General features: G+C 32.9%; 2 protein-coding genes across 3 annotated transcripts in view; one reads left to right on the top strand and one right to left on the bottom strand.

Annotated features, from left to right (window-relative positions):
• The window catches only part of LOC111504165 (galactose mutarotase), a 135,848-nt gene that overhangs the window by 15,514 nt on the left and 93,786 nt on the right, over nucleotides 1-26,548 (top strand). The gene's annotated exons all lie outside the window — the stretch shown is intronic.
• The window catches only part of fng (fringe), a 199,343-nt gene continuing 185,366 nt past the window's right edge, over nucleotides 12,572-26,548 (bottom strand). For both annotated transcript variants that reach the window (XM_074175352.1, XM_074175353.1), the window contains 2 exons: nucleotides 21,500-21,582; nucleotides 12,572-13,285 (listed from right to left, as the gene is read on the bottom strand). In XM_074175352.1, the coding sequence (XP_074031453.1) occupies nucleotides 13,225-13,285; nucleotides 21,500-21,582 (144 nt within the window). In that variant the 3' untranslated portion in view covers nucleotides 12,572-13,224. The remainder of the gene's footprint in view (nucleotides 13,286-21,499; nucleotides 21,583-26,548) is intronic.

The raw sequence follows: 26,548 nt of genomic DNA, 5'->3' as shown, positions 1-26,548 counted from the left end.
ATTTATCAGGAAAGATATCCTAATCGTGCCTTACCAGATAGCCGAACCTTTTCAAATATTCATCGTCGACTTGGGGAAACTGGTAGTTTCAAGAAAGGGACTCCGGAAGGTAGACCTCGTGTAGTAAGAACTCCTGAAATTGAGGAAGCGGTGCTGCAAGAAATTGAGGAACATCCTGAGACGAGTACGAGGAAGATCGCTAGAACTCTGGATATTTGTCATCAAATTGTTTGGCGTATTTTGGTTGATTTTTTGTTATACCCATACCATATTTCAAGAGTGCAGGCATTACTCCCCAGAGATTTTCCAGAGCGTGTGAACTTCAGTCAGTGGTATCTACAAAGTATTGCACTTAATCCGCAGTTTGAGACACAAATTTTGTTCACAGACGAAGCAAATTTTTCTCGGAATGCCATTCAAAATTTACATAACAATCATGTGTGGGCTGAAGAAAATCCCCATGCAATAACCGAAACCCATTTCCAACACCAATTTTCGGTTAATGTATGGGCAGGAATTATAGGTGATCATCTAATAGGCCCATTTTTTCTACCAGGACGCCTTGATGGTCGTTCTTATTTACACTTTCTCGAAGAAGACTTACCTGGGTTATTGGAAGATGTGCCACTTGCGTTAAGGAATCGAATATGATACATGCACGATGGCGCCCCTGCTCATTTCAGTGTGATTGTCCGAAACCATTTAAATACAGTTTATCCTATTCGTTGGATAGGTCGCGGAGGACCTCAGCAATGGCCAGCAACAGTTTAGATTTTTTTTATGGGGTCACCTTAAAACTCTTGTGTATAAAACTCCCGTTAATACTTTAGAAGATTTGAGAGAGCGAATAGTTGCCTCGTGTGAAACTATACGAAATACGCCGGGAATATTTGAACGGGTGCGTAATTCCATGCGTAGAAGGGCAGAAGTATGCATCTAAGTGCAGGTGGCCACTTCCAACAATTTTTATATGGTATTATTACTAATTAACAAATTTGTGCTATTCGTTTAGACTTACTGTCACAAAATAAAATAAAACTCGTTTTTGTGAAAAATTTATTTTTTTGCAGATTATGTTTTCAAATATTATTAGGGAATTGGTAATGCGTTATGAAGCAATTTTCAGATTCTCATTCATTTTAGAATTGATCTAATTTCTCAATTTGCTTTCTGCCGATTTTTATTTATTTGAGTGAAAATCATGCGTCGGACAAAGAAATACCAGGAGATCAAATTTCCTCAAAAATAAATGAGGATTTTAAAAATGATTTTAGTTTGAAAAAAAAAAGCATTGGCGTATTACTTTTTCCCCAAAAATATTCAATGCGAAACCCGTAGGGATGCCACTGTTTGAAAAAATAGAAATTTGTGTACATCAGAAAATGCGCCTTGAGGCATGGAACATATGTACAAAATACGCCAAAGATGTCTATAAAATTATCTCAGTTATTATTAAAAAACTGATTATTTTTGAAAACTTTGCCACCCTGTATCTCAAAACTTAAGGCGTTTAGGACATACGTCCATAGAAGGTTTTTTCTTAAAATGGATCTAAGAATTACCTCCTCAAATATTAGCATGTGTTTAAGGAACACCCTGTATATTCGTTATATAATATTCAAATAAGAAAAAATCAAAATGAATTTCAGAAAAAGTAAAAAACAAGTCCTACAAAAAATATGGCAAATCACCAGGTTTTGTCTCATATGGACCCATAAGAAATGAATTTCATATAGAAATATTAGACGAACTGTAAATAGTATTTTCTCTTTGGAATAAATTGCAAATGGTTCCAAAGATAGTATTTTTCTAACCAGTCAAATTAATCTTTAAATTCCTCCAACCGGAAAATATGTCAAAGCCCATTTCTGAACATTTTTGGGTTTAATTTTGTTGCAAATAATTGTTTCTCATCATCCAAATCACCTTTCGGGAAAATTTTCCTCGGTTAAAATTTTTGATTTCCCAAATTTGGATGTCTGTGGTATGCAGGATTCAACATAAAATTTTTGGCTTTTTTTATATCAGGAGTACCTACACGCCATACACCAATCTCCTCAAATATTTTATACAATAATAAATACCTCTGACAGTACAAAAGAACTTGTACAGAACAGAACAGAACAGAACAGAACAGAACAGAACAGAATTCTGTTCTTCGATCAGGGTCATCTTCAGTTAGTTGGTATACCATTTTAATTTTGTATGGATGATACCTATTCCTTTTCAAAAGTCTTCAGACAGTAGAAGGAGACACCTCACAAACATTCGCGACGGAATAAGTAGACTGTTCAGGATTTACTACCATCTCACCACTAGCACTAGCTGTTCTTCCGGAATGGAAGGATAACCTGGGGGCTTTTTGTTATGTACACTACCGGTAGTTGTGAATTTGGATACAAGTTCCCTCCTTTTGATGTATACTAATTGTATTATTAACTGGTTGATCTCTATGTAATAAAGTAAATGTTACATATTTTGTCTTTTTTATGTTTAAGGTCAGTAGATTGAAATTAAGCCATGTTTGTATGTCTTGGAGAACCTTTTCAGATTTAAGGAACACATTATCCCAAGAGTCGCCTACAATTACAATAGCTGTATCGTCTGCATACGAGATAAGATGTTCGTTAAAATTGTTGATCTTACTGATACTGTTAATATATACAAGGAAAAGTAATGGACCTAATACTGTTCCCTGAGGAACTCCTATTGTGACTTCTCTAGAGCTGCTCAAATGGTTGTCAATTTTTACTTTTTGCATTCTGTGTGAGAGATAGTCTTTTATTAAAAGTAACGTTGGACCACGAATCCCGTAGTTATATAATTTGTCTAAGAGCTTGGCATGAGATACAGTGTCGAAGGCCTTGGCGAGATCGAGGAAAATGGTTAAGCATTTTTCTGATCGATCCAAGGCTCCCACAACTTTATTCATTAGATCAATTACTGCACATTCAGTATTTGATTTTTCGATAAAACCGAACTGCCTGTCTGTAATAACTTGATTTTCACGGAAAAATTCCATCATACGTTTTTTCAAAGTTATTTCAAATATTTTTGCAAAGTTATTTATTATGGAAATGGGCCTGTAGTTACCAAGATCGTCATGTGCACCGGTTTTGAATATAGGAATTACAAATGATTCTTTCCATTGGGACGGTAGTTTGCCATTTTTGTATACTAAATTTATAATATGCACTAGGGGTGTTAGCAGATGCAGATGTATCTTTCTTATAGTACTCGAGGAGATGCCATCTAATCCAGGTGAACAATTTAATTTAAGTTTATATATTACCTCAATAAGTTCGTTTTTTGTTACCGGCTTGAGAAACATGGTGGATTGTATATATTTATCTTTCAAAAAAGTAGGGGGTAGCGATTCCATTTTTTTTATTCGTCGAGCCATTTCTGATCCTATGTTCACAAAGTACTCATTGACTGCATTTATTTTTTTGTTTAGCTCAGTTATCCGTTCACCGTCTTTATTTTTAATACTATAGTTGAAGAGAGAAGATTTATTTCTATTTCTGTTTGTTATTTCATTTATTATTTTCCAAGTTTTTTTGCAGTTTTCTTTACTGGAATTCAGTTTTCCGTTATAATAATCGTTCTTTGTTTGTTTGATCAATTTGTTTAGTTTATTTCTATAAGCTTTGTATTCATTACAACTTTGCACTGATGGCTTATGTAATACTTTTTTCTTAAGTGAATCTCTTTTCCGGATTGAAGTGATTAAGCCGTTGGTTATCCAAGGTTTTAATTTATGGTCACGATTCTTAGTTACATTGCAATTATATGCTGAGACTTCAATATATGATTCAAGTTTATGTCGAAAATTGTTATATGCTAACTGAGTATCAGTGTTGGTTAGAATACCACTCCAGTTTTCTTCATTCAATTGATTGTTTAAAATGAAGTAATTAATTTTTTTATTCTGCTGTTTTGTTTTTTTTTCATGATTAAGGTTTACACAATCAGTCTTGGTAAGCCCCAGGTAAATTGGGTAATGATCAGTGATATCCGATTGAAAAATGACGGGATGTGCCTCAATGTTTGATATTCTTGTCCTTAAAAATATATGATCAACAATGCTTTTAGATTCCTGACTAACCCTCGTTGGTTTATTGATAAGAGAGAAATACCCGTGTTCAGACAATACATTTACGTATGTATGAACATTGTTTGAGAGACCATCTAATAAATTTATATTAATATCACCTACAAAAATATCTATATCGTTTTTTTTAGTGGTTGAGGAATGGTTTTGTAAGTCTTCCAGATAAGTGAAAGTGTCGATTGACGGTAATCTATAAGACGCTGTTATCCCTATGCTGAGGTTATGCGTGGTTAGAGTCAATATGAGCAAGTTCGTTTCCGTTAAATTTATTGCTGACACGATTGAGTCAATGTATTCCCTAACATACACAATAACACCATCGTTTTGGTTTTCTTTGGAATTATTGTAGTATATCGAATATCCCGATATAGTATAATCGTTTAAGGTCTCTACATTCCACGTCTCTGACAATATTATGACATCTATATGATTATGAGTTTTTTCTAAATAGACTAGCAGTTCATCGAAATTTTTGTTAATACTTCTGATATTGAAGTGAATAATTGCTAACATACCATTGCATGAGTCATTCCCCTCACTTCCAAAATACTCCTGAAAGTGCTCATATTCCTCCGTCTCTATCTCCTCTTTATCGTCTAGTAGATTGAGAAACTCTAACATATCGTATACCAATGTGATTAAACTAAAGTACAGTTTAAATTGGGGTACACTTCCAGATAAATCGCTATTAATATAAAAAAAAAAAAAATATTCTTGAAAGTGGTTGTTGACGAAAAGTCAATAAAAATTTAACAATAAATCAAAGTAACACTGCATCAGAGAATAATAAATAGAAAAATAAAAAATAATCATTATTATCAACTTAATAGATTTTATACATGGTATCAAAACAGTGGATTTGCTAGTGAAACAAATTGTAGAAATCTTCATGCGATTTGACAATTGAGATTTTATTGTTGTAGTTTACGAATATTTTTCCCGTATATATATATATATATATATATATATATATATATATATATATATATATATATATATATGTATATATATATATATATATCATGAAAAACAGGGTGATCAATCTGACACATCCACTATTTGAAGATGATTGTATCAAAGAACTAAAAGGTATTCTCCTTGAAAATTCATATCCTTGCAAACTTTTGAGTAAATTAATTTTCAGCTCTTTTTCCACAGTAACTACTGTTTCAAATAATTTAGTTAACCCCATAAATAATAATAATTTAAATTTATCAAACAGTGGAGATATACCTCCAACTTCATTATTTTTCAAAACATTGCCATATTTTCAGTCTTTAACACCCAAGCTTTCGAACGTTTTCAAGAGTGAAAATATTAAATTTGCTCAGTACATTGTCACCACTACGAATAGTCTGTTTTCCAAAATTAAAACCCCTTTGAAAACTTTAGAAAAGTCTAATGTAGTATATGAAATTCCTTGTCATACATGTGATAAGACATATGTTGGTCAAACATCTAGAATTTTATCAGGACGTATAACGTTACATAAAAGTGATTGTAACATGAATAAAGCTACCTGTGCATTGGTTGAACATGTCATCAACACAAAACACACAATGAATTACACCGAAGTTAGAGTATTGTGTACTGAAAGTAACTTACAGAAACGGCTGTTTAAAGAAATGTTCTTTATCAAAAGGAATACAAACAACATGAACAAAAAGACTGAGATTAACAACCTCAGTAATATTTATAATTACATCTTGAAATTGGAACTGATTCCCCCAGGTTCCCAAAGTAACAGATAGTGTGTGAGTTTGGAAGCAGTGCTGAGTCTTGTTATTCACTTCTTTTATGAGTACTTGGCGGCGCTGTATCCATATTCAGATACTTTTTGAAACTGCTAGTGTCAACATTGCTGTTGGTGTGCCTTTTGGTAATCCTGTTTTGGTTTATACTGTCAATTTTCAAATTTTAAACTTCAAATGTCATAATGTCAATTATCAATTTGCAAATATTTCCTGTTTCCTTTCTTTCTAGTTGCTACCACGCCACTAGTAAGTGCCATTCATGGCCGTTAAAATAAAATTTAAAATTTCAAATCCTTTAAATGTTACTTCTGAATAAGTTTTATATATATATTTTTTCTTTAAACCATAAAATTTAATGTGTGACACTTTTCTACATAATGAAAAGTACTAAGTTTGTGTTTCTCAGTGAAACGTTCCACTTTTTACTATAACCTCAAGTTAGTAAGTACTTTTTTATCTATTGTTTTACAATTTTGCTTCAATGTTATCAATTTATTGTAGATGTCTTGATACAGGGAATAAACATTCTCGAAAGCTCGACCATATAACAAAGAGTATTCTTTAACCAACATCCCCTGTATATAGATATATATATATATATATATATATATATATATATATATATATATATATATATATAGGGTATTCCATATTCGATGACGTATCTAGAGAACAAAAAAAGATAAGAGTTTCAAATTTTGGTAACCAATGTAGATGGTTGTGATCTATATGTTGAAAATATTTTCATCGCCGCTTTGTTGCCAAATCTACATGTAACAGACATCAACTTGGAAATTTCAAATGGAACACCCTATATATTATATCATTTTTGAATTCTACATCAAAATCCAATTTACTTTTGTGAACCATGTTCTATACCTATCTCTCACCGTTTTTAAAATGATAATCGTTTTTTAATTTGTTTTTGGCAAAAACATGTTATTTTTAATATTTAATACCGCATGAATTAAGTGATACATTGAACTCAAATTCTGGCAACATTGAGATAAGGTATGGTGGTCATTATTTTAGAACGAAACTCAAATCTTATTTTATACAGAGTGTCTGAAAAATACGTCTCAATTTGTATCTTTGAAAAACGACCATAACTATTTTTTTTCAAATAGAACACCCTGTATGTTATTCAATTTTCGAATTCAGGCAACCAATGTGAACAACTTTGATCGACTATGTCCTATACCTATCACTGACCGTTTATGAGATATGAACTATTTCTAAAAAAATTTATCCTATGCAAGCATAAAATTTCCAATAAAATTAAAAATCAAGTGCATAATACACAAGAAATACTTTTGAATATTATTAAATCAGTCTGAAAAATTCAATACATATGGTGAATTTTTTTCTATTTCCAATATACTACTCAAAAGAGTTTTAATTTAAACATTAATTTTCAATTTGGCAACTGAATTCCGGCAAGGATCATGATCTAAGTGTATCATGATCGAAGTCTGATTTAAAAAACAAAATAATGGATTTGACAATAACCTGTTTAGATAGTTCGACTGTCATATTGAATAGTGAAGATGGATAATAATAATTATTCAAACTCTTAAAATCCTAAACTCGTTTTATATTAATTTATTTCACGTGAGAGAATAGTCAAGCTTCAAAATCTGTTTTTCCGTTAACCAGCTGTCGCACCCCTATGAACGACAACCCTTAGAATTCGAAACTTGTGCGAGCTAAGGATTAACGAGGTCTTACCTTTTAACGTGTGATTCCTAACACTTCTGGGCTTCAGAAAATCCCCATTAAATTAGACAAAGGGGATTTCAACAAAAAGTCTGTTTTAATGTTTTTTTTGTATGCTCACGGATGATAAAGTTTCTATTTGCATTTATGAAGAGACGTTGAATTCCGAAAAATATTTAGATATTCTGAGATCAACTATGAGTAATTTTCTAGACAACTTACCCCTGAACTTGTATCGGAATTGTTGGTATCACCGGATCTGACTCCCCTAGATTTTTACGAAAAATCTAAGGAAAGATATATAGAACACTTATCAATACGAAACAGGAACTAAAAGATTGGGTTAGATGTGCCTTCGTGGAAATCGACCCGTCTGAAATCCGCAGAGCCACGACTGATCACATAATACAATCATCAATCCATCAATGTTTACAAGTGAATAGTCAGCATTTCAAGCACCTGAGCTAGTGAATTTTTGTCATGTCAGTATCAAATGTCAAATAATTGCGAAGCTAGTTTCACAATATTATCTCTTATTTCTTAGTGTAGATTTATTTTGTTATCAATTTAATTTTGGAAAATGTTCGTTCTTCGGTCAAAATAGTTATGTTTGTCATTCCCCCACTATGACATTTCATTCATGTATTCCATTAAACCTTTCTGAACTGATATAAAGTTATTATTCATTATTCAATGTGTTCAATAAATACATTTTTCCCCGACTTTTGTAATTGAAATGTTATATTTGTATAGAAGCAAAAAAATTATAGAACAATTCATATCTTATAAACTGTCAGAGATAGGTATAGGACATAGTTGATCAAAGTTGTTCACATTGGTTGCCTGAATTCGAAAATTGCATAGGATAAATTTTTTTAGAAATAGTTCATATCTCATAAACGGTCAGTGATAGGTATAGGACATAGTCGATCGAAGTTGTTCACATTGGTTGCCTGAATTCGAAAATTGAATAACATACAGGGTGTTCCATTTGAAACAAAATAGTTATGGTCGTTTTTCAAAGATGCAAATTGAGAAGTAATTTTCAGACACTCTGTATAAAATAAGATTTGAGTTTTGTTCTGAAATAATGACCAACATACCTTATCTCAATGTTGCCAGAATTTGAGTTAAATGTATCAGGTAATTCATGCGATATTAAATATTGAAAATACCATGTTTTCACTAAAAAAAAATACAAAATGATTACTACTTTGAAAACGGTGAGATGTAGGTACAGAACATGGTTCACAAAAGTAACTTGGATTTCGATGCAGAATTCAAAAATGATATAATATATAGGGTGTTCCATTTGAAATTTCCAAGTTGATATCTGTTACATGTAGATGTAGCAACAATGCGGCGATAAAAATATTTTCAAACGATAGATCACAACCATCTACATCGGTAACCAAAATTTGAAAATCTCATCTTTTTTTGTTCTCTAGATACGTCTAATAGACCATCGAATATGGAATACCCTGTATATATATATATATATATATATATATATATATATATATATATATATATATATTGCCCAGCTATTGCAGCTTGTTACAAAGAAAACTCTTTGTTATATATCAAGCTTTCAGTATATTTCACACCTTCGTCAGGACAACTACAATAATAAGATTATAAATCTTATAAAAAATATATAAATATGGAGAACTTAGTAACGTGAGAATAAATTATGAAAAGGTTCAAAAACATATAGGAAAATATTAAATAATGACAGTTGATTAAAATTTTTGGCTGACAATGTCAAGTGGGAAAATTCTGAATGATACTCGAATTACTAGATCTTTTATTTTCTTTATCATATTTCAGTAGGTACGTGTAAATTTTGCTAAGACTATCAATATCAGTTCGTTTATTCATTGAATGTTCTTCGTTATTAATATGTATCATTTCCAAAAATATTCTTTTAGTTGTATTGGTTTCTCTATCTAAAATATTTGGATTTTCAAAATTCATTTTATGATCCACCGAATTAACATGTTCTGTTAATGCACAAGAATTAACATTTCGTCTACAGTCGCTCTTATGGGAAGTGATGCGACTACTTAGAGGTCTAGATGTTTGTCCTATATATGTTTTAGAACAATCCATACAAGAAATTTTGTATACTAAATTGGATTTTTGTTTATTTGAAATTTGAGCTTTCAGTTTACTGTATAATTTAGATATAGAAGTTGAGGTTATTATTTCGGAATATATTAATTAATTTTGGTGTCAATTCTTGAATATATGGGAGTGATTTATATATGAATGAAGGTATAACGTTGTTATGTTCAACTTCTTCATTATTATTTTGAAAGTTTGTTCTTTCACAAAATAAAATTCTGTTTACTAAAGATTTAGGATAATAATTTTGGATCAGAATTTTACTGAAATTAGATAAACTTTGGTTTCGTAAATCGGGGTGGGTAATTTTGATGATTCTGTTTTTTAATGATTTTATTAAATTAATTTTCATTTTATTTGGATGATAGGAATGGTAATTAATAAATCTATTACTTGATGTTGGTTTTCTGTACCATTCAGGGATGATAATATTTTGTTCCAATCTCAATAATTTCATATCGAGGAAAGGAATAGAGTTGTTTATTTCCTTTTCAATGGTGAATTGGATATTGAGATCATATGAATTAAATACATTCAAAATTTCTTCTTTTCCATCTGCAGGTATGGTCAGAATCAAATCATCTACAAAACGTTTGATGAATGGAATACGGAAAGATAATTTTTGAATACATTCATCAATAAGCTCATCTAAAACAAAACTCGATAAAATTGGTGAAATGGTGGAATCCATAGGTGTGCCAAATATTTGTTTATAAAATTTGTCTTCAAATATAAAATATACATTAATATACATCCGTTTTTCCTTCTCTTTTCGGACGATATTCGCCCCTCCGGGATCTGAAAACTCCACGACGAAAATCGTTTGGCTCTGTTGGTCTAAAAGAACTAGATCAGGCTAATCAGCTTGCATAAGCCTGAGGGTGGGGAATGTATGGTTCCAATGAATTCGGTACTTGCAACGGATTCCCCCGGATATCCCCCGGAGAGCAACACGGGTGTCTCGTCAATACCGTGAAAGCGCCGTAGATGGTAAAAACGTACTTTCAGGGCAGCGATATATCGATAGATATAGGGTGAGAGCGCATATGCTGGTCATGCTAACAGAAAGTACATTAGGGTCTCAGTCACCTCGCAGCAGGCCCTGCACATTGTATAAGGACTTCAATACGCATCACGCGACTGCGGTAGACTGAGGTGCCATTTTGGCAGGCTATGATGACCCCTCAGTTTCTAACTTCATCCAACTCGACTCGAGTAAAGCGAAGGTGAGGTGCCGAAGTCTATAGTTGTTGAAGAATGCCCTATGCATTGGCTTATCCTTGTGTGGCCGCAGGAGTAAAGTGATCTCTGCGGTTTTTTTGTGTGCCTTTTGCTGAATGGGTTCTTACTCGATGGCAGAGTTGTGGTCTCCTCGTTCAGTGTCGAAAACTGAACAGAGTTCATCAGCCGCTGGGGTGGCTGTTCTGAAAGGGACAGCTTATTATTATTAGAGAATTATGAAAGCACCAAAGCACCTACACAGTAGGTTCCGGTAAACGTATGCCGAAAAACAACTACTTTTCCAGCTAATACCACACTGGATATTGAATTACATCCGTCAAAAATTTATGTGAAATACCCCACAGGAGTTAGTCTTGCAAATACTTCTCCTTTATTCAGCAGCAAGGACACTCGAAGTTGTTAAGAACCTACCAGAACTTGATTTGACTATAGTCTATATCCATGAAGAATTTGGTACAGTGTTGTAGTGGTGTAGTGTTGTAGAGATGATATATATACATCGACAGGTATGTCGTATGGAGTCATATACATACATCGACAGATTATGCATTGTTGAAAATTTTTCAGAATTCATATACGCATCTAATTGTGGTGAGAAAACATTCAAACTATAGTTAATACAGCATATTTGAAAAAACATTAATGAAAATGTAATCATAATATACAATTTCTCTGATATATAATAGATGAAATGTTGAACCTCTTGAGATTTACAGTAGTTAAGGGGGATAAACATAGTCTATTCAGAACATGAGGCTAATGTCCAATTTTAGTCAATGCCGTTGACATGAAAAAATACTATACTATACTATTACTATCTGAAGAGCAGAAAATAAACTCGTTTCATTTCTAACAAAACTTTTATTTACAAGGTACCTACAAAACTGTCAACATTTATATATTCAATTTACAATATACATACTATATGCAGCGTTTGAGCAATTACATTGTGTAAGAAATCTTTATAAACATTGCACCCTTACATACTGGAATATAATATGCCTATACAAAATATTAAAAAAATATATCACAAAATACAATAAGCAAAATTAAAATAATGAAAGATGTGTATAATTCTTGGTTGGCGAGAGAATATATACCTAGTCCCTTGTCAAAAAATTCAAATTATTCAAAGAGATCGCTAAATCATTGCACCAAAAATAGCTGCACTGAATTTCAACAATAGCAACCACAGACAATTATAAAATCTTAACAAAAAGTAATACAGATTTTCCTACTCCATAAAAAATGGCGTTTCCAAAATATTTACAACATCACAGATAATACATCATAACAAGTTTGATTACATTATTTCTTGTTACATGGTATAATTAACAGAATAAGATACGTTCAGGTTGGAATATTTGTTTTGGATGAGCATTAGAGTAGATATAAAATAATCCTAAAACATAAATTTTCCAAGTCGTTTGAATCGTTTGTAGATAACTTGCGTTTAACTCTGCGTACAAATGGAGTAAGAACATTAAAAAGTATGCTTTGGGTGGGTATATATCAAAAAGTAACTTGACTTTCTCTACTTGTATCTTCAGTTGGTTTAGACTCGAATATGTATTCGGATCAAGTATTACCGAGTTTCTATAACGATTACTTCTGCTTGAAAAAAAATGAAGGTGATGCAAATAGGTTCGCTTTGGGCACGCCAAACTCTTGATCTTATCTTAAATCGAACAGTATACATTTATACAACCACAACTCGACTTGGGCTCCACAACGGAGGAGCCCAAGTGGAGTTGTAGAGCCCAAGGGTTGTGGTGTGTGATAGTTTTGTTTATTACCACCCCGACCTTAATTTTCAAATCCTTTTTAGTTGGCATAATACATTTTGGTTTGAAGGTGGATTCTATAGCAGAAAAATGTTCAAAATCTTCTAGTCATTTATTGAATCAATTTACAATGTACCTATTATAATCAAATTGAGTGCTATATAGGAAATTATCAAGTGATAGTTTTAATTGATTCGACTTTTTCATTCCAAATAAGTGTATGTAAATATTGTCTCCAATAAAAGATGAGCGGTTATTTTTTGCACTGTACTGATTCGTGGATTATCCAAAGAATTTATTTAAATCTCATGGTATTTCCCCTGCACTTCATAATTCAACCTTCAAATATAAAAAATACTCATCCAACAAATAATCTCACCCTGTACATTTATAACACACCATAAAATCTACCAATAACAGGTCTTTCATTGACTACACTCGAATTCTTACATTTTAACCATGTCTTCAACGTCTTCTTTTCAATATTTTACCTTCGTCCGGGACAAAAGCTGAAGTAGGGGAAGAGAAAACAATGAAGCGACAGGAATCTGAAAAAAAAGCTCATTATCAAATTGCTGATTCATCGTTTTAAATAAAAGCTGGGGCGCCAGATGACGAGAACATAATTGAAGGTCCAATCAATTTCCACTGAATTTACAATTTTAGAATTTATGTTTCAGACACTTGACTTTAGATGTAAATTGTGTAAACAATTTCAATTATCAAAATTGAATATTGCCTAAGAATGAGGTTACATGTAGTGAATTTTCAATCATTTTGAAAACTTGTTCATACTGAGACGATAAAGTTAAGTCGCTGTCGTTTATTTATGAACTGCACGACAGCTTATCAAATATTTTTTCAATGAAGTAATTAGCTAATTTATGATTGTTACTCGTTCAGAATGGGAAAAAAATCCCTAATATATATACCTATCCATGCAACATATCACTTATAATTTTTGTAGAAATTGAAAAAACATTTCTCAAAAAACGTGAGTAAGGAGAGTATTATCTTTAAAAAATTTTCAGTAACTTGATTGATTTTGAGAAATCAAATGAAATGTTCTGTTGTAGGTATTATTTATATGAAAAATAAACATTTATTTTCAAATGTTTCAATAAACTATGCCAATAACTGATTTCATACATGAAACAAACATGAGAAGTTTTTTTTTATTTCAGAAATAGCTAATATATGAATTTCTGCCGTATTTTCTGTATTCACTACGGTTTCCTTCTCAAATTCTTTGTAATCAAGACAACTTATTCCAATGACAGGCAAATCGATGACGCTCTGAAAGCGGTGCCTGTGTAAAACTGATTAATTACATTGGATTTAAATGGCTGTGGATCGAATTCATTTGGAAAAATCATTTCGGGAAGTTTTCCAAAGGAAAAAAATTCGTGAAGTATAATTCGAGTTGTATTGGCAGAACCTCTCAGCCACAACTTGTCGCATCCTTTTAATATATACCGCTATGGATTCAGACTTTGTAGAATCTGGCAGCCTCAGAGCTTCACTTTGATAATTATGATTTTATCAAGATTTTGAATGTTATTTAATATTAAATAAAATGGATAATTGTTAGTCTATGATGAAACAAACATTTCACGTTTTATTTTCGATTCACTAATTTAATTAATTTCTCCATATAAAATATGTGCTCAAATGGTGCTAAAACAAGCAGAACCGCCTCAAATCTTGAGGTAGAAGCAATAGACTTGCATTATAAAAAGCCGAAATTGATGCAGATTTCCTTGTACAATCTGAAAGTCCGTCCTCGGAATCAGTACCAAAAAAATCCGATAATAGTGTAATCGTCGCATATAAAGAAATGTTAAAACATCCAAAGTTCATCAAAGGTTTACGAAAATCAGATGAAACTTTCTTATTAGTCAATGGGCTATGCTTGAAGACTGGCAGTAAACAAATCTAAAGCAAATGGAACTTCAAACGTTCAAGCCAGTCTCTATATACCTACACAGTAGGTTTAATGGACTGACGCCTATCCGAAAACAACTACTCCCCTGGCTAATACCACAAAGGGTGTTGGATTATATCCGACAGGAGTCAGTGAAGGATTCTTCACTGAAGTTATTCCTGCATATGCTGTTGACAATACAACTGCCGCAATAGATTTTCAATTATCTTGCAGACCGGCTATGGGCTGTTTGGTCCTCTCGTCAGTGTAAGGTAATGTATATCATCAACATAAAGTCGATGATTTTTGATAATTGAAAATCGAATTCCTTCAGAGTATCATTCCTCGAACTACGCAGAAGCAGACAACAACAGGTTTGTCATTGTCCCATCTGCCTGTGAGCGAAATTTGGCCAATTCCTCGTATAAGGAAAGGAAACTCCTCATATATAGTCAGTGGGCATACTTGAAGCCTGGCTGTAAATCAAATCATCTAAAAGAACCATTAGTTCAGACCAGTCTAAAGTATCGGCCAATTCCATCACATTTCTCTAAAGTAGTCATTTATTCTCAAAAATAACCGGGCTTGTAGATAAGGAAAGCTTTATATTTGTTCATATCTTTGTTAGTTAATTTAGTGAATCTTTGCCTTCAATCCAGTTCTTTCGGATAATAAAAATTGCCGATAATCCCTACAACTTTCCCAAAAGGTGAATAGAATAAGAAAAAAAAACATATGTTAAACGGTTTTATTGGGAAAAAAAATTAAATAATAATGTAGATAACCTACTGAAAGCTGAAAAATAATTCGAAAGGCCCTAGGTAGCAGTCATCACACTATTCTCGTTAGCAATTTACGGTATTGATCAGATAAAATAATAAAATCTTTGGGTGTAATATTAACATATTTAGTCAGATTACGCTACGTCCAACGATTTTATTTTTATTATCTGATCAGTAGATACCGTAGATTACTGAGAAGAGTGGTGTTATGACTGCTACCTAGAACCTTCCGAATTATTTTTTAGCTTTTTGTACATTATCTACATCATTATTATCTTTAAAATCGTTCAATATACATATAGTGTTTCAAATTAGGTCGGCACCATTGCCAACTCCGTTATTATTGATGCTACGAATTCGGTTGTATCGAAAAAAAAAAAAAAATAATGATGTAGATAATGTACTAAAAGCTAAAAAATTATTCGAAAAGCCCTAGGTAGCAGTCATCACACCACTATCGTCAGCAATTTACGGTATTGATCAGATAAAAAAATAATAAAATCGTTGGGCGCAGTATTAACAACGATTTTATTTGTTTTATCCAAATATCAGATCAATTTGTCAACAGGAAAAGGATCAAACTTCAATCAATAAATTTGACCCAAACAAACAGGGCAAGCTGAATAAACCGTTTAACAAATAAAAAAACGACTTCACTACCACAGTGCAATCAATAAATGAAATATACCTTAATTTCACAATCACTCACAGTAGGGATTGATATATCTTGCAATCAATTCGGTAATCTAATATACAGTGTGTCCAAGATAAGGATCCTAAGCATGGGAATCTCAGTACCTGTTGGAGATACAGCTCAGGTTAAATTAGGAAAAAGTTGTGTTCTTTAAAGCTTATTTACATGCCGTTTAGAAACTTGAAGAATTTTCATGGCCTGCTGAGATATTTGGGAAAAACGAGAATTTGACAATATCAATTTTATTTTTTTCTGACTTTATTTGAAAAGATATCAAAAAACGAATAACACTTTTTCATTGGCACTTTCAAGGTATTACACGATGGTATTTTTAGTTTTTATATCCGACGTTTCGTTTTCAAAAAACCATCATCAACTTTATTTTTTAAATAGCCCGAAAAAAAAGTACACCCTGTATCTGATTCCATTTTTTATTACGAATTCAACGATGTAACACAGGCCATTGTTTTCTTTTTAATTTAAGGGAAAATTGCATTTTTTATATTTTTAAAATGTATTTTTAAGTAGGTTAATAATGATTTTTTTAAAGTAATGAAAACAACAAAAAAATTAACGCATTTTTTATTTAATTCAAAGGAGGTGTTCAAACAGGTTTCCGTTATTTTCCAAACATAAGTATGATCTTCTAACTGTAGAACTTAAAACATCACGTAACATCTCTGGTGTAATACTGTTAAATGCGACAGTTACACATTCTCGTAACTGCTGTTCAGTTTCAAAAGAATGTTGGTAAACCCGGTTTTTAACAAAACCCCATATGAAGAAGTCCAGAGGAGTTAAGTCAGGGGATCGCGCTGGTCAAGACACTTCACTAAAGGTTCCAATCCACCTTCCAGGAAATCGCTGCGAAAGATACTCTCGAACTTGTCTAGAATTATGTGCAGGAGCACCGTCTTGTTGATACCAACAGTTATTGACCTGTGCCAGAGGTAAATTATCTAAACAGTCTTCTACATAGTTTTGCAATAAATGATGGTATCGTTCGGCGGTCAAAGAATTATAGTAAAAAAACGGACCTAGTATTTCAGTTCCTAAAATTGCACACCACATATTAAACCCAAAACGTTCTTGATGTCTTGATATTTTCTTAACACGCGGATTTTGCTGAGCCCAGTAATGCGTATTGCGGCGGTTGAAGATACCATTATTAGTGACCATACTTTCGTCGGACCATATTATTTTTGAAGGAAAATTATAATCTTCTTCACACGCGCGTGTATACCATTCGCAAAAATTTCGGCGCCGTTCGAAATCCCCTGGTTTAAGTCCTTGGCAAATCCTAAATTTATAGGGGTGATATCTATTTTTACGCAAAATAAATTGAGCTGTGGATTTGGCTACTCCTACATTATTTTCGATTTGCCTAGTTGATATTTCAGGGTTCTCAACAACTGCTTGTAAAACATTATTTTGGGCTTCTTCTGAAGATTCCTTTTTTCGAGATGAAACAGGCTTTTTAAATGAACCATATTCTTTTAAATTTCGAGCCAGCTCTAAGAAAATGGACTTACATGGCTGCTTTCTTTCTGGATATGTATTAAGATACATTGCTGCTGTATTTACAGTATTTTTGTGGCACAAAATGTAGCACGTTAGCATGTCAAACTTTTCTTCATGGCTATAATGCTCACCCGGCATATTCGACGATAATAACACAATATTATCTATTCAACAATAAACAATAATAACGACAACAGTAACAATAACTCTAAAAACAACAACTCGACAAACAGGCTAACAACAACGACAATTACTATTTTATCGTGTAATTAAATAATATTTGACAGGCTCGGTGACAAGTATTTACGTCAAAGCATTTGTTTGCAACGCCTACTTGAAGTTTTTTTTTAAAATAGAAAAAATGTAATTTTCCTTTAAACTAAAAAGAAAACAATGGCATGTGATACATCGTTGAATTCGTAATAAAAAATGGAATCAGATACAGGGTGTACTTTTGTTTCGGGTCATATAAAAAAATAAAGTTGATGATGGTTTCTTGAAAACGAAACGTCGGATATAAAATCTAAAAATACCATCGTGTAGAACCTCAAAAGTGCCAATGAAAAAGTGTTATTCGTTTTTTGATATCTTTTCAAATAAAGTCAGAAAAAAATAAAATTGATATTGTCAAATTCTCGTTTTTCCCAAATATCTCAGCAGGCCATGAAAATTCTTCAAGTTTCTAAACGGCATGTAAAGAACACAACTTTTTCCTAATTTAACCTAAGCTGTATCTCCAACAGGTACTGAGATTCCCATGCTTAGGATCCTTATCTTGGACACACTGTATATTTCGTGTCACAGTTTTTGTGGCCGCACTTCTCCGAAACGTCTCGACCAATTTTTAAGATTTTTTAATAGATATGAGAAAAGGTTATTTGGCATCAAATTTGATACCTCATAGAAATCATTTTTATGGAAGAACAATATTTGCCAGATCACCCCAAAAAATTACTTTTTCAGAACATTAATATTTCATAGCTGGAAATATTTTTATCAAAATAGAGACATACACCTGAAGGACATACAAACGACATACTCGGTTTAAACTAATGAATAATTAGAGAAAGGTGTTGACACTAATTTACCTCCGCAGTAAACGTTGCTGGATGTAATTTGGTCTCATTAAAATACTAATTGTGCATTTACAGTGAAGAGAATATAATTCATTCGTGGCAGTTGAAGGGATTCGAATCTACATTGTTACAACCGATATTTTGCCAACTAGAACACTTTCGATACGTTGCAGAGAATAAACTTATATTACAGTTTTCGTATTCGCCTCCAAGTAACTATTTCAAAAGATGATTGCTGAGTTTCATACCAAATTTTCGAGAAGAAGCGTCATTATTTAAAAAAGTTTTTGTAAAGCTCCTCTATAGTACAGCTTGACTCCTAAGATGTGTAAACGACATGTAAAAGAAAAGCAGAAGCAAAAAAAAAATGATGATTGACGATCTGTTTAAAAAAAAACATTTTCGAGTTGATGCAAAAACTGGTCGATATTTCATGACTACTATGCGAAGAAAACATAAACAAATCGATTTTTCAACTGTATATTCATGAAATGTTGGAACTGTGTCACATGAAACGCAATTCATGATATATTTTCCAATTTTCAATCGAAGACCATTGGAACTCATTTGGATGCAGTCATGTGATATTTTTTAGTTTTAAGTCGATTAGCGCTAGTTTCAAGCTGACTCAACCCCAAAAATTACATTTTATGTACCTATATATAAACATAAATTTTGTTATACTTGTCATTTTTTAATTTTAATCGAAGGGTCTCATTTTGAAGGTGAATTAATATCAGTTAGTACTTTATCGCATGATGTTTTCAAAAATCTTCTGAATGGTAATACTTTTACGTTGATGACTTTTCTCCTTGAAGCTAATTTTATTTCAAATTAGATAAATTTTCAACACAGTGTATGGGTAAAACTCTCTCGTTACTTGAAATATCGACATGGAAATAGAAACGTTCGATTCAAAATCGAAAAGTTCATCAGGAATATTGTCTCGAATGAAGAATTACGCACAGTTTGAAATCGATTTTTCTATGTATTTCGAACACAAATAACTATATTCGATTTGGTATAAAAATATTCATCGAATGGATGAAAAATACTTCGATATAATCTTTCTCCATCCCCCAACAACAGAATGTCATCGTGATTTCATCCAGGTTTGGAGACCAGCTCCCCTACCCTTTTGGCTGATTGTTGGTCTTGAGAGGGACCAATGGGTTCATGACTGAATTGGTGACGACATGAAGTCCTTAGACATCAGTGCCGCCCTTCACGGGATACCCCTACCTGGCTGGGGTGGGATGGATGAAGAAGTTATTCATCCGTTAACGGGGGGCATGGGGGCCTCATTCGACAGAGTGTCGGGGCCTTCTATATCGGGAGGGGTCGTCTACAGCATAATCTGTGGCTTCCCTAACTAACGGGTTTTCATGAGTTTCCGTTTTTTCGAAAACTCTCTCATTCCTCGACTGAATGGACTGCCGAATGGAAGGCAGCTGCAAATCTCTGCGGATGGCTTCATTCCGCACGAACCAAGGAGCATTCACAATCATCCTAATTATCTTATTTTGCAACCTTTCCAAAATGGAAATGTTGGACGGGTTCCAAGTGAGCCTACGGTCTATCAAAAGGCCGAGGTACTTTACCCGCGCTTGCCAGTCAATCTCCCTTCCAGAGATTCTCACTTCCCATGGTTATCGCCTGAGTCTTTTCCGGGTTTACTCGGATCTTATAATCAAGGTACCAGCGCTCGAGGTCGTCCAATGCACGTTGCATGTAGACGACGCCGAGCTCTCGACCCATGGAAGATGAGAGAAGAGCCGTGTCATCGGCGTACAGGGATATCTTCACTCGTTCGGACCTAGGCAGGTCGCTGGTATAGAGTGAATACAGCGTCGGAGAGAATCCCCCAACAAACAAGCTTATTTTTGAGGACTCATTGCACATTTGTTTCTTGTTCCCAAACTATTTTTTAAGATGATGATAACGAGAGTTGTGTTGAAACTAGTTTTAAAAACATTCCACAAATTGAAAGCATAAAAAGTAATATTGAAGATTTTGTCTTGAACAACAATACTTCTTTCGTACACTTGGATTATTACAATTTTTTATCGAGCGTTTTAGCAACCAAGATAGACTCTTTAGAAAATGATCAGTCTAGATAATCCTTGATAGAATTGGTTACTAACATTGTGACAAAATGTAAAAACTGAAATAGTTGTTGAAACTCGTTAATAATAAAATATTTTTGAAACCCAGAAATGCATAGTTTCTAATAAAATTGCAATCTACTGATTCTTTTCTGGACATATATTCCAGCTTGGAAACTAATCCAAGAAAATTTCAAATACGAATGAAGGCAACAGAATTATAGAGCAAGTTATTACTTTTTCGAAATAATGACTCATATAATCGGTTTCATTGATAGTTTTCTTGATGGTTACTGAAATTCAAAACTTAGGTGTTGAAACTAAAATTTTTACTTGGATTTTCTCAGTCTACATCCAAAGACGATTGTGGATACTAACCAATGAAACGTCACGTCGTCAGGTTGTTTATCAGTATGATTTCTCTTATTTCATTTCAAATTATCGTTTTTGTAGAAGAAAATATACTGAAGAAAATATACTGACTTCATTCTAAAAAATGCATTTTGAAATTAGAAATTTTTCAACCAAAATACATCAGATAGATTAAATGTCTTCAAAAATCTGTACAGCGAATTTTTAGGCACAATCTTTGGAGTCGCAAGAAATATATCTCGATAATTTATATTATTTTTTCAATTGTATCACTGCAAAAATACTCACCTATACTGATCTTCAGATTCATCAAATCCGTCGATTTTAACAACATTCCATTCATCTTTACTTTTAGCATAGCTGAATGATATCTGAAAAAAAAAAACGAATACAGTTATCCCTTTGTTGTATGACTTTCCAGAATTATCAGAACATCGATTAGTCTCATAAATAATTATAGTGTTTCCGAACTATAATAGTAATACATTCAAAACAATATTCACTGCTATCCGCATATTGATGAAGGAATAACACGACATACGGCAATTTGAATTTTTATTAACGAAATGAGCAAATAAATACATTAACTGAATCGTAATGGGTGGGGCAATATCTATTCAAAGCAGGTCAATAAATAATAGGTATTGGAGAAGCTCACAACGAAGATATATTAACAGAAACAATTTTTTTGTATCCGCAAGTCTTGAATAGATGTTTTCTTTTAGAGTTGAGCCAAGAGATGAAATAATCAATTGTTTCGACGTTTCACTATTCACTAATCGCTATGACAGCTCTAATTTCTTTTGACTTGTATCACACTTCGGGGCGAGATTTTTATAGTGAATTTCAGGTTTTGAAAACGAAACGTCAACCCTTCAAGATAGCTTAGTATTCATATTTAATATTTTAAATTGACCTCTTCAATTAGTAGGAAAAATTTATGAATACGGCAAGTCACTGACTTTTCGGGGTAAATTTTTCAGTTTACCCTTTAAACACTTCAGCATATTTCCTACTGATTCAGCTTTCATTTTTTCAGATTGAAGAAGGTAATAAACCCAAAAAAATGTCCACAAAAAATGTCCTTCAGAGAATTAACAATTTTTTCTTTCCCTGTAAAATTTCAAGTGAACAATCTATACTATTCAATTCATATCTTTTAAATACAAGTGTACAAAATGATAGGAACAAACGTATAAATAATGTGCTGTTTCCAAAAAATATTTAGATGTCATGTAATAATAAAGAGTTGAGAGGAAATACGAATTCTGATTTTGTGTATAATGGACGACACACTTTATGTAGTATAGTAATCTATTTTTTATCAATTTTTTATACATATAGTTGATATTGCATTGACATAAATAATATCTGTTCCAAACATTTTCCCTACGTAACGCATTTCGCTAACCAAGTCAAAGAGTATCTTTGTATAGGGGTGGAAAAGTGTTTTCATCAGATTCATTTAACGCCAGAGGTTCGAGTTAACAAAATAATTTATTTCATTTATTATAAATTGACCTACGTATAACTCGTTTTCTTTCAAAAATAAAAATTTTGCTACTTTACTATAGGTTTCAATTATATATTTATACTGGAAACCCGTTCCGATTTTACCCGAGCAGCAACGCCGTCCGGGTTTCGCATGAATAACACCGCGCCTGACTCCGAATGGATAGATTCGTCATATTTCAACCAAATTACACAGAACATTAATACATTATACACATAAACCTCTCTCCTGAAAATCTCCATCCATCGTTGAAAACCGTATGGAAATCGGTTCAGTAGTTTTTGAGTTTACCGCGTTCAGCTAGACAGACACGGCAGGAAGTTTGAAGACATTTATCAGAACCAAAAAAGAACTTTTCTATTAACCTAATTTCTTTGGAGTTGTCATCAAATAGTTATCATTCAAATGATTCAGAATACTTCTGAAGTATTTTCACCAGGAAAAAGATTATATTTCAAACTGAAAGGAATACACATTGATGAAATCAATATTCTTGCCCTAATTACATTGTAAAAAGTTTTGTAATACAAGGTTTTTGTGAAAACCCAAACAAGATTATGGATAATGATAATCGAAGAGTTATAAATAAGCTCACTTTGAAGTCTTTTTCCCATTCTATTTTATTGTTCGGTGAATTGTGTCTTCTATAATATTATGTTCTAGCCTTTTCAATTCATAATTCATTTAATTTCTCTTTTGGCTAGTTCATTTACCAAACTATTACTTTTAGTTGAAATTGGGAGTGTTCATAAACCATCCTTTGAAGTCGAAGTATGTTTTATGAATACTCCCATTAATTCATATCGTAACAACCTTCTTGAAGAAAAATTTAAAGATGGAGATTTCAAATCTACCAACATTCAATAATATCAGTTTCATTTATATTATTGAATGGTTTAATTTCCAGTTGAAACACTGAATAATTTTTTGACTACAATTTATTGTTTTAGTAGTAATGAAACTTTATATGAGGACATTCAATATTTCTGTTGATATTATTCAATTTGAATTTTTTATGAATTTTCTCATTAAAAAGGTTATTTTCATATAATACTAGTAGATTCTTCAAATATCCTGTGATCATCCGAAGTCATCAATTGAATCAAGATTTCAGATTTTAAGAAAACAGTTGACAGAGTTCCAATGACATATTTAAAAACCAATAATTGTATATCCTAATTTGGGAAAATATAGTGTTGATTATATAGCTTCCTTTTGAAAAATTACTCATAAATTATTATCTATAGTACAAGTATATCAAATTTATTACAATTACCTCATTATTTGCTCTATAACCTATTCGAGGCAGTCCCGTCACTTGCACCAAAAAACAACATTCTTGAATTGAATTTATTATTAAAGCTGTAAGGATTATGTTAACACGTGCTGCTTAATTAAAATGATCGCGAACTTTTGATACAGTTTCAGATTGCCTAACCGATGAGGTGAATTGGGATTAACGGGAAACAATAAATTTTTGCCGCAGGAGGTTGATTATCGCCTCCATAAATTTCGTTCTCTTCGTTATAATTAAAAATACCAATAAATATTATGCAGGTAGGAGTTCTCTCAATTAGTTTGTTTGATATTCAGCTCATTTCAAGCTGGGAGAAACACAAATTTCAAAGCCCTTTTATTTTCAATGAAACTGGACAACTACACCTAAAATTTCATAATACAATTGAACTTGACCTGGAATATACCACATCGCTATTTTGTCGTCCATCTCCTAAGCTGGTCACACTCATAATCTCAAAAACTTGATGGTTGCAAAATTATCAGAAATTTTCCTCTGTGGACTTGAAAGGGGAAAATATTTTCGAATTCTACCCCACACTGGTAAGTTCTAATAGAAAAACGATTTGGTATGATTTGGCGTTTTCAATTCATTCAAGACAAACTGTAGTACCAATGATGATATTTACTGCTGATCAAAACATCTAATTTCAGATTTGGTGCTGATACTCCAAAGCAGATGATTTGCTTGCCGCTTGATTTGCATGATGCTGATGGTCTCCATTTTGTGTTTTTCTTCATCAATGAGTCTAAATTTATGTTTTCTAGAAGGAACAAAAATTTACTACCGCCTTCTTCCTTTATGATGTCTCCAATTTCAACTTTCTGAATCTTCCATTTGCAATGTCCATGTGCAGTCCTGTGATTTGTATTACTTATTTCGGCAGGATTGTTGCTTTCTTTTTATCTTTCGATAAGTCGAATTGCTGCTCATAATTTTTTCAGTTTTGTTTCTCTACTCAACCTTTCGTTTTTTACTCTTCTCTATTTCCAGCCAAAATGTATTTATTTATTTCAATACTTCTGAAATCAACTAAAAGAACAATTTGTTCAGGCTAGTCTCGATTTACCTACACTGTAGGTTAATGGACTGACACTTATCAGAGAACAACTATTCCCCTGGCTAATACCACGAAGGGCGTTGGTTTATGTCTAACAGGTGTCAGTGCAAGAATCTTCACAGAAGTATTTCCTGCTATTGGCGATACATCTGCTGGATTCGATTTTCAATTATAGGAACAGGTAAACTTGCAGGCCGGTGTCAGGCTATTTGGCTTCTCGTCATTGCAAGTTAGCAGCCATCATCAACCTCAAGTTGATGATATTCCATAATTAAAAATCGAATTCCTTCCAGAGTATCACTCCTCTAACCAAGCTGAAGTAAACGACAAACAACAAATTTGTCATCGCTAAATCTGATAAACAAGGTACTAACCAACCACATATCTAAAGTACGCCCAATTCCTCGTATAAAGAAAGAAACCTTCACACATATTCCATGGGCATACATGAAGAGTGGCTGTGAATCAAATTAACTAAAAGAACAATTTGTTTCGACTTACCTACACTGTAAGTTAATGGACTGACACTAAAAATGAAACAACTATTCTTCTGAAGCTCATGAAGAGCTTCGGAATATATGCCAAAAGCATATGCAGGAATACCTAAATTGTGTAAGTCGAGACTGACCTGAACAAATTGTTCTTTTAGTTAATTTGATTTACTGCCAGTCTTCAAGTATGCCCACTGCATAATATGTCAATACTTCTGTATTTTTCTGTATTTCGATTAGATTTGGTTCATTTCTTCTTTGCATGACTTTGAAAGTTTCTGTTTCAAATCACTTGGGTTTATTTTTTACCTCCATGAGCTACGATCTGGGATATTGGATGAATACAGTAGGGTCATTTCATATTATGGAATGCTGATTTGACTTTTATGAAGAGAATGTAAACACATGACGTGTTTTTTCGATAATTTTTTAAAGACAAAACACAAGCACTACAGGAACATCCTTAAGACGCTCTCAGTGCGGTGCCTGTGCGAAAGTAGCGATTCACATTGGATTTGAGTCGCTGAAGATTGAATTGATTTGGAAAAACGTTTTGTCAGGAAGTTTATTCCACATAAACGCAGTTCTTCAGATGAAAGAGTTCTATAACAGTGAAGTTCGAGGTGTAGTGAGTTGAATCTCAGAGCGATGAGCAGCCACAGTCCGTCGCGTATTTCTGATATTTCTCTTGGTGGGATCAAGTGCCAAGTCACTTGAACACTTCCCGTAAAAGTATCTATAGGAGAGAGACAAATCTCCAACCTTTCTTCGATGTTCCAGGCTATCAAAGTTGCACGTGATGTTCGCGATTCCAATCAGGCGGATGGCTCTTTTCTGGATACAATCCAACAACTTCAGCGTATGTGTGGGGGCAAAGCTCCATACATGAGAACAATATTCCAAGGAAGGTCTAATCTGAGCTTTATAAAGCATCAAAAGTTGCTGAGGTGTGTACAACGAAGTTATCGAAACATGA

This window comes from Leptinotarsa decemlineata, unplaced genomic scaffold (genome assembly GCF_025532065.1).
Source record: "Leptinotarsa decemlineata unplaced genomic scaffold, Ldec_3_MD MMD2_tig00001019_RagTag_RagTag, whole genome shotgun sequence".
Lineage (NCBI taxonomy): Eukaryota > Metazoa > Arthropoda > Insecta > Coleoptera > Chrysomelidae > Leptinotarsa > Leptinotarsa decemlineata.
The sequence above is the reverse complement of the archived record's forward strand: the minus strand, read 5'-3'. Positions and strand labels throughout refer to the sequence as shown.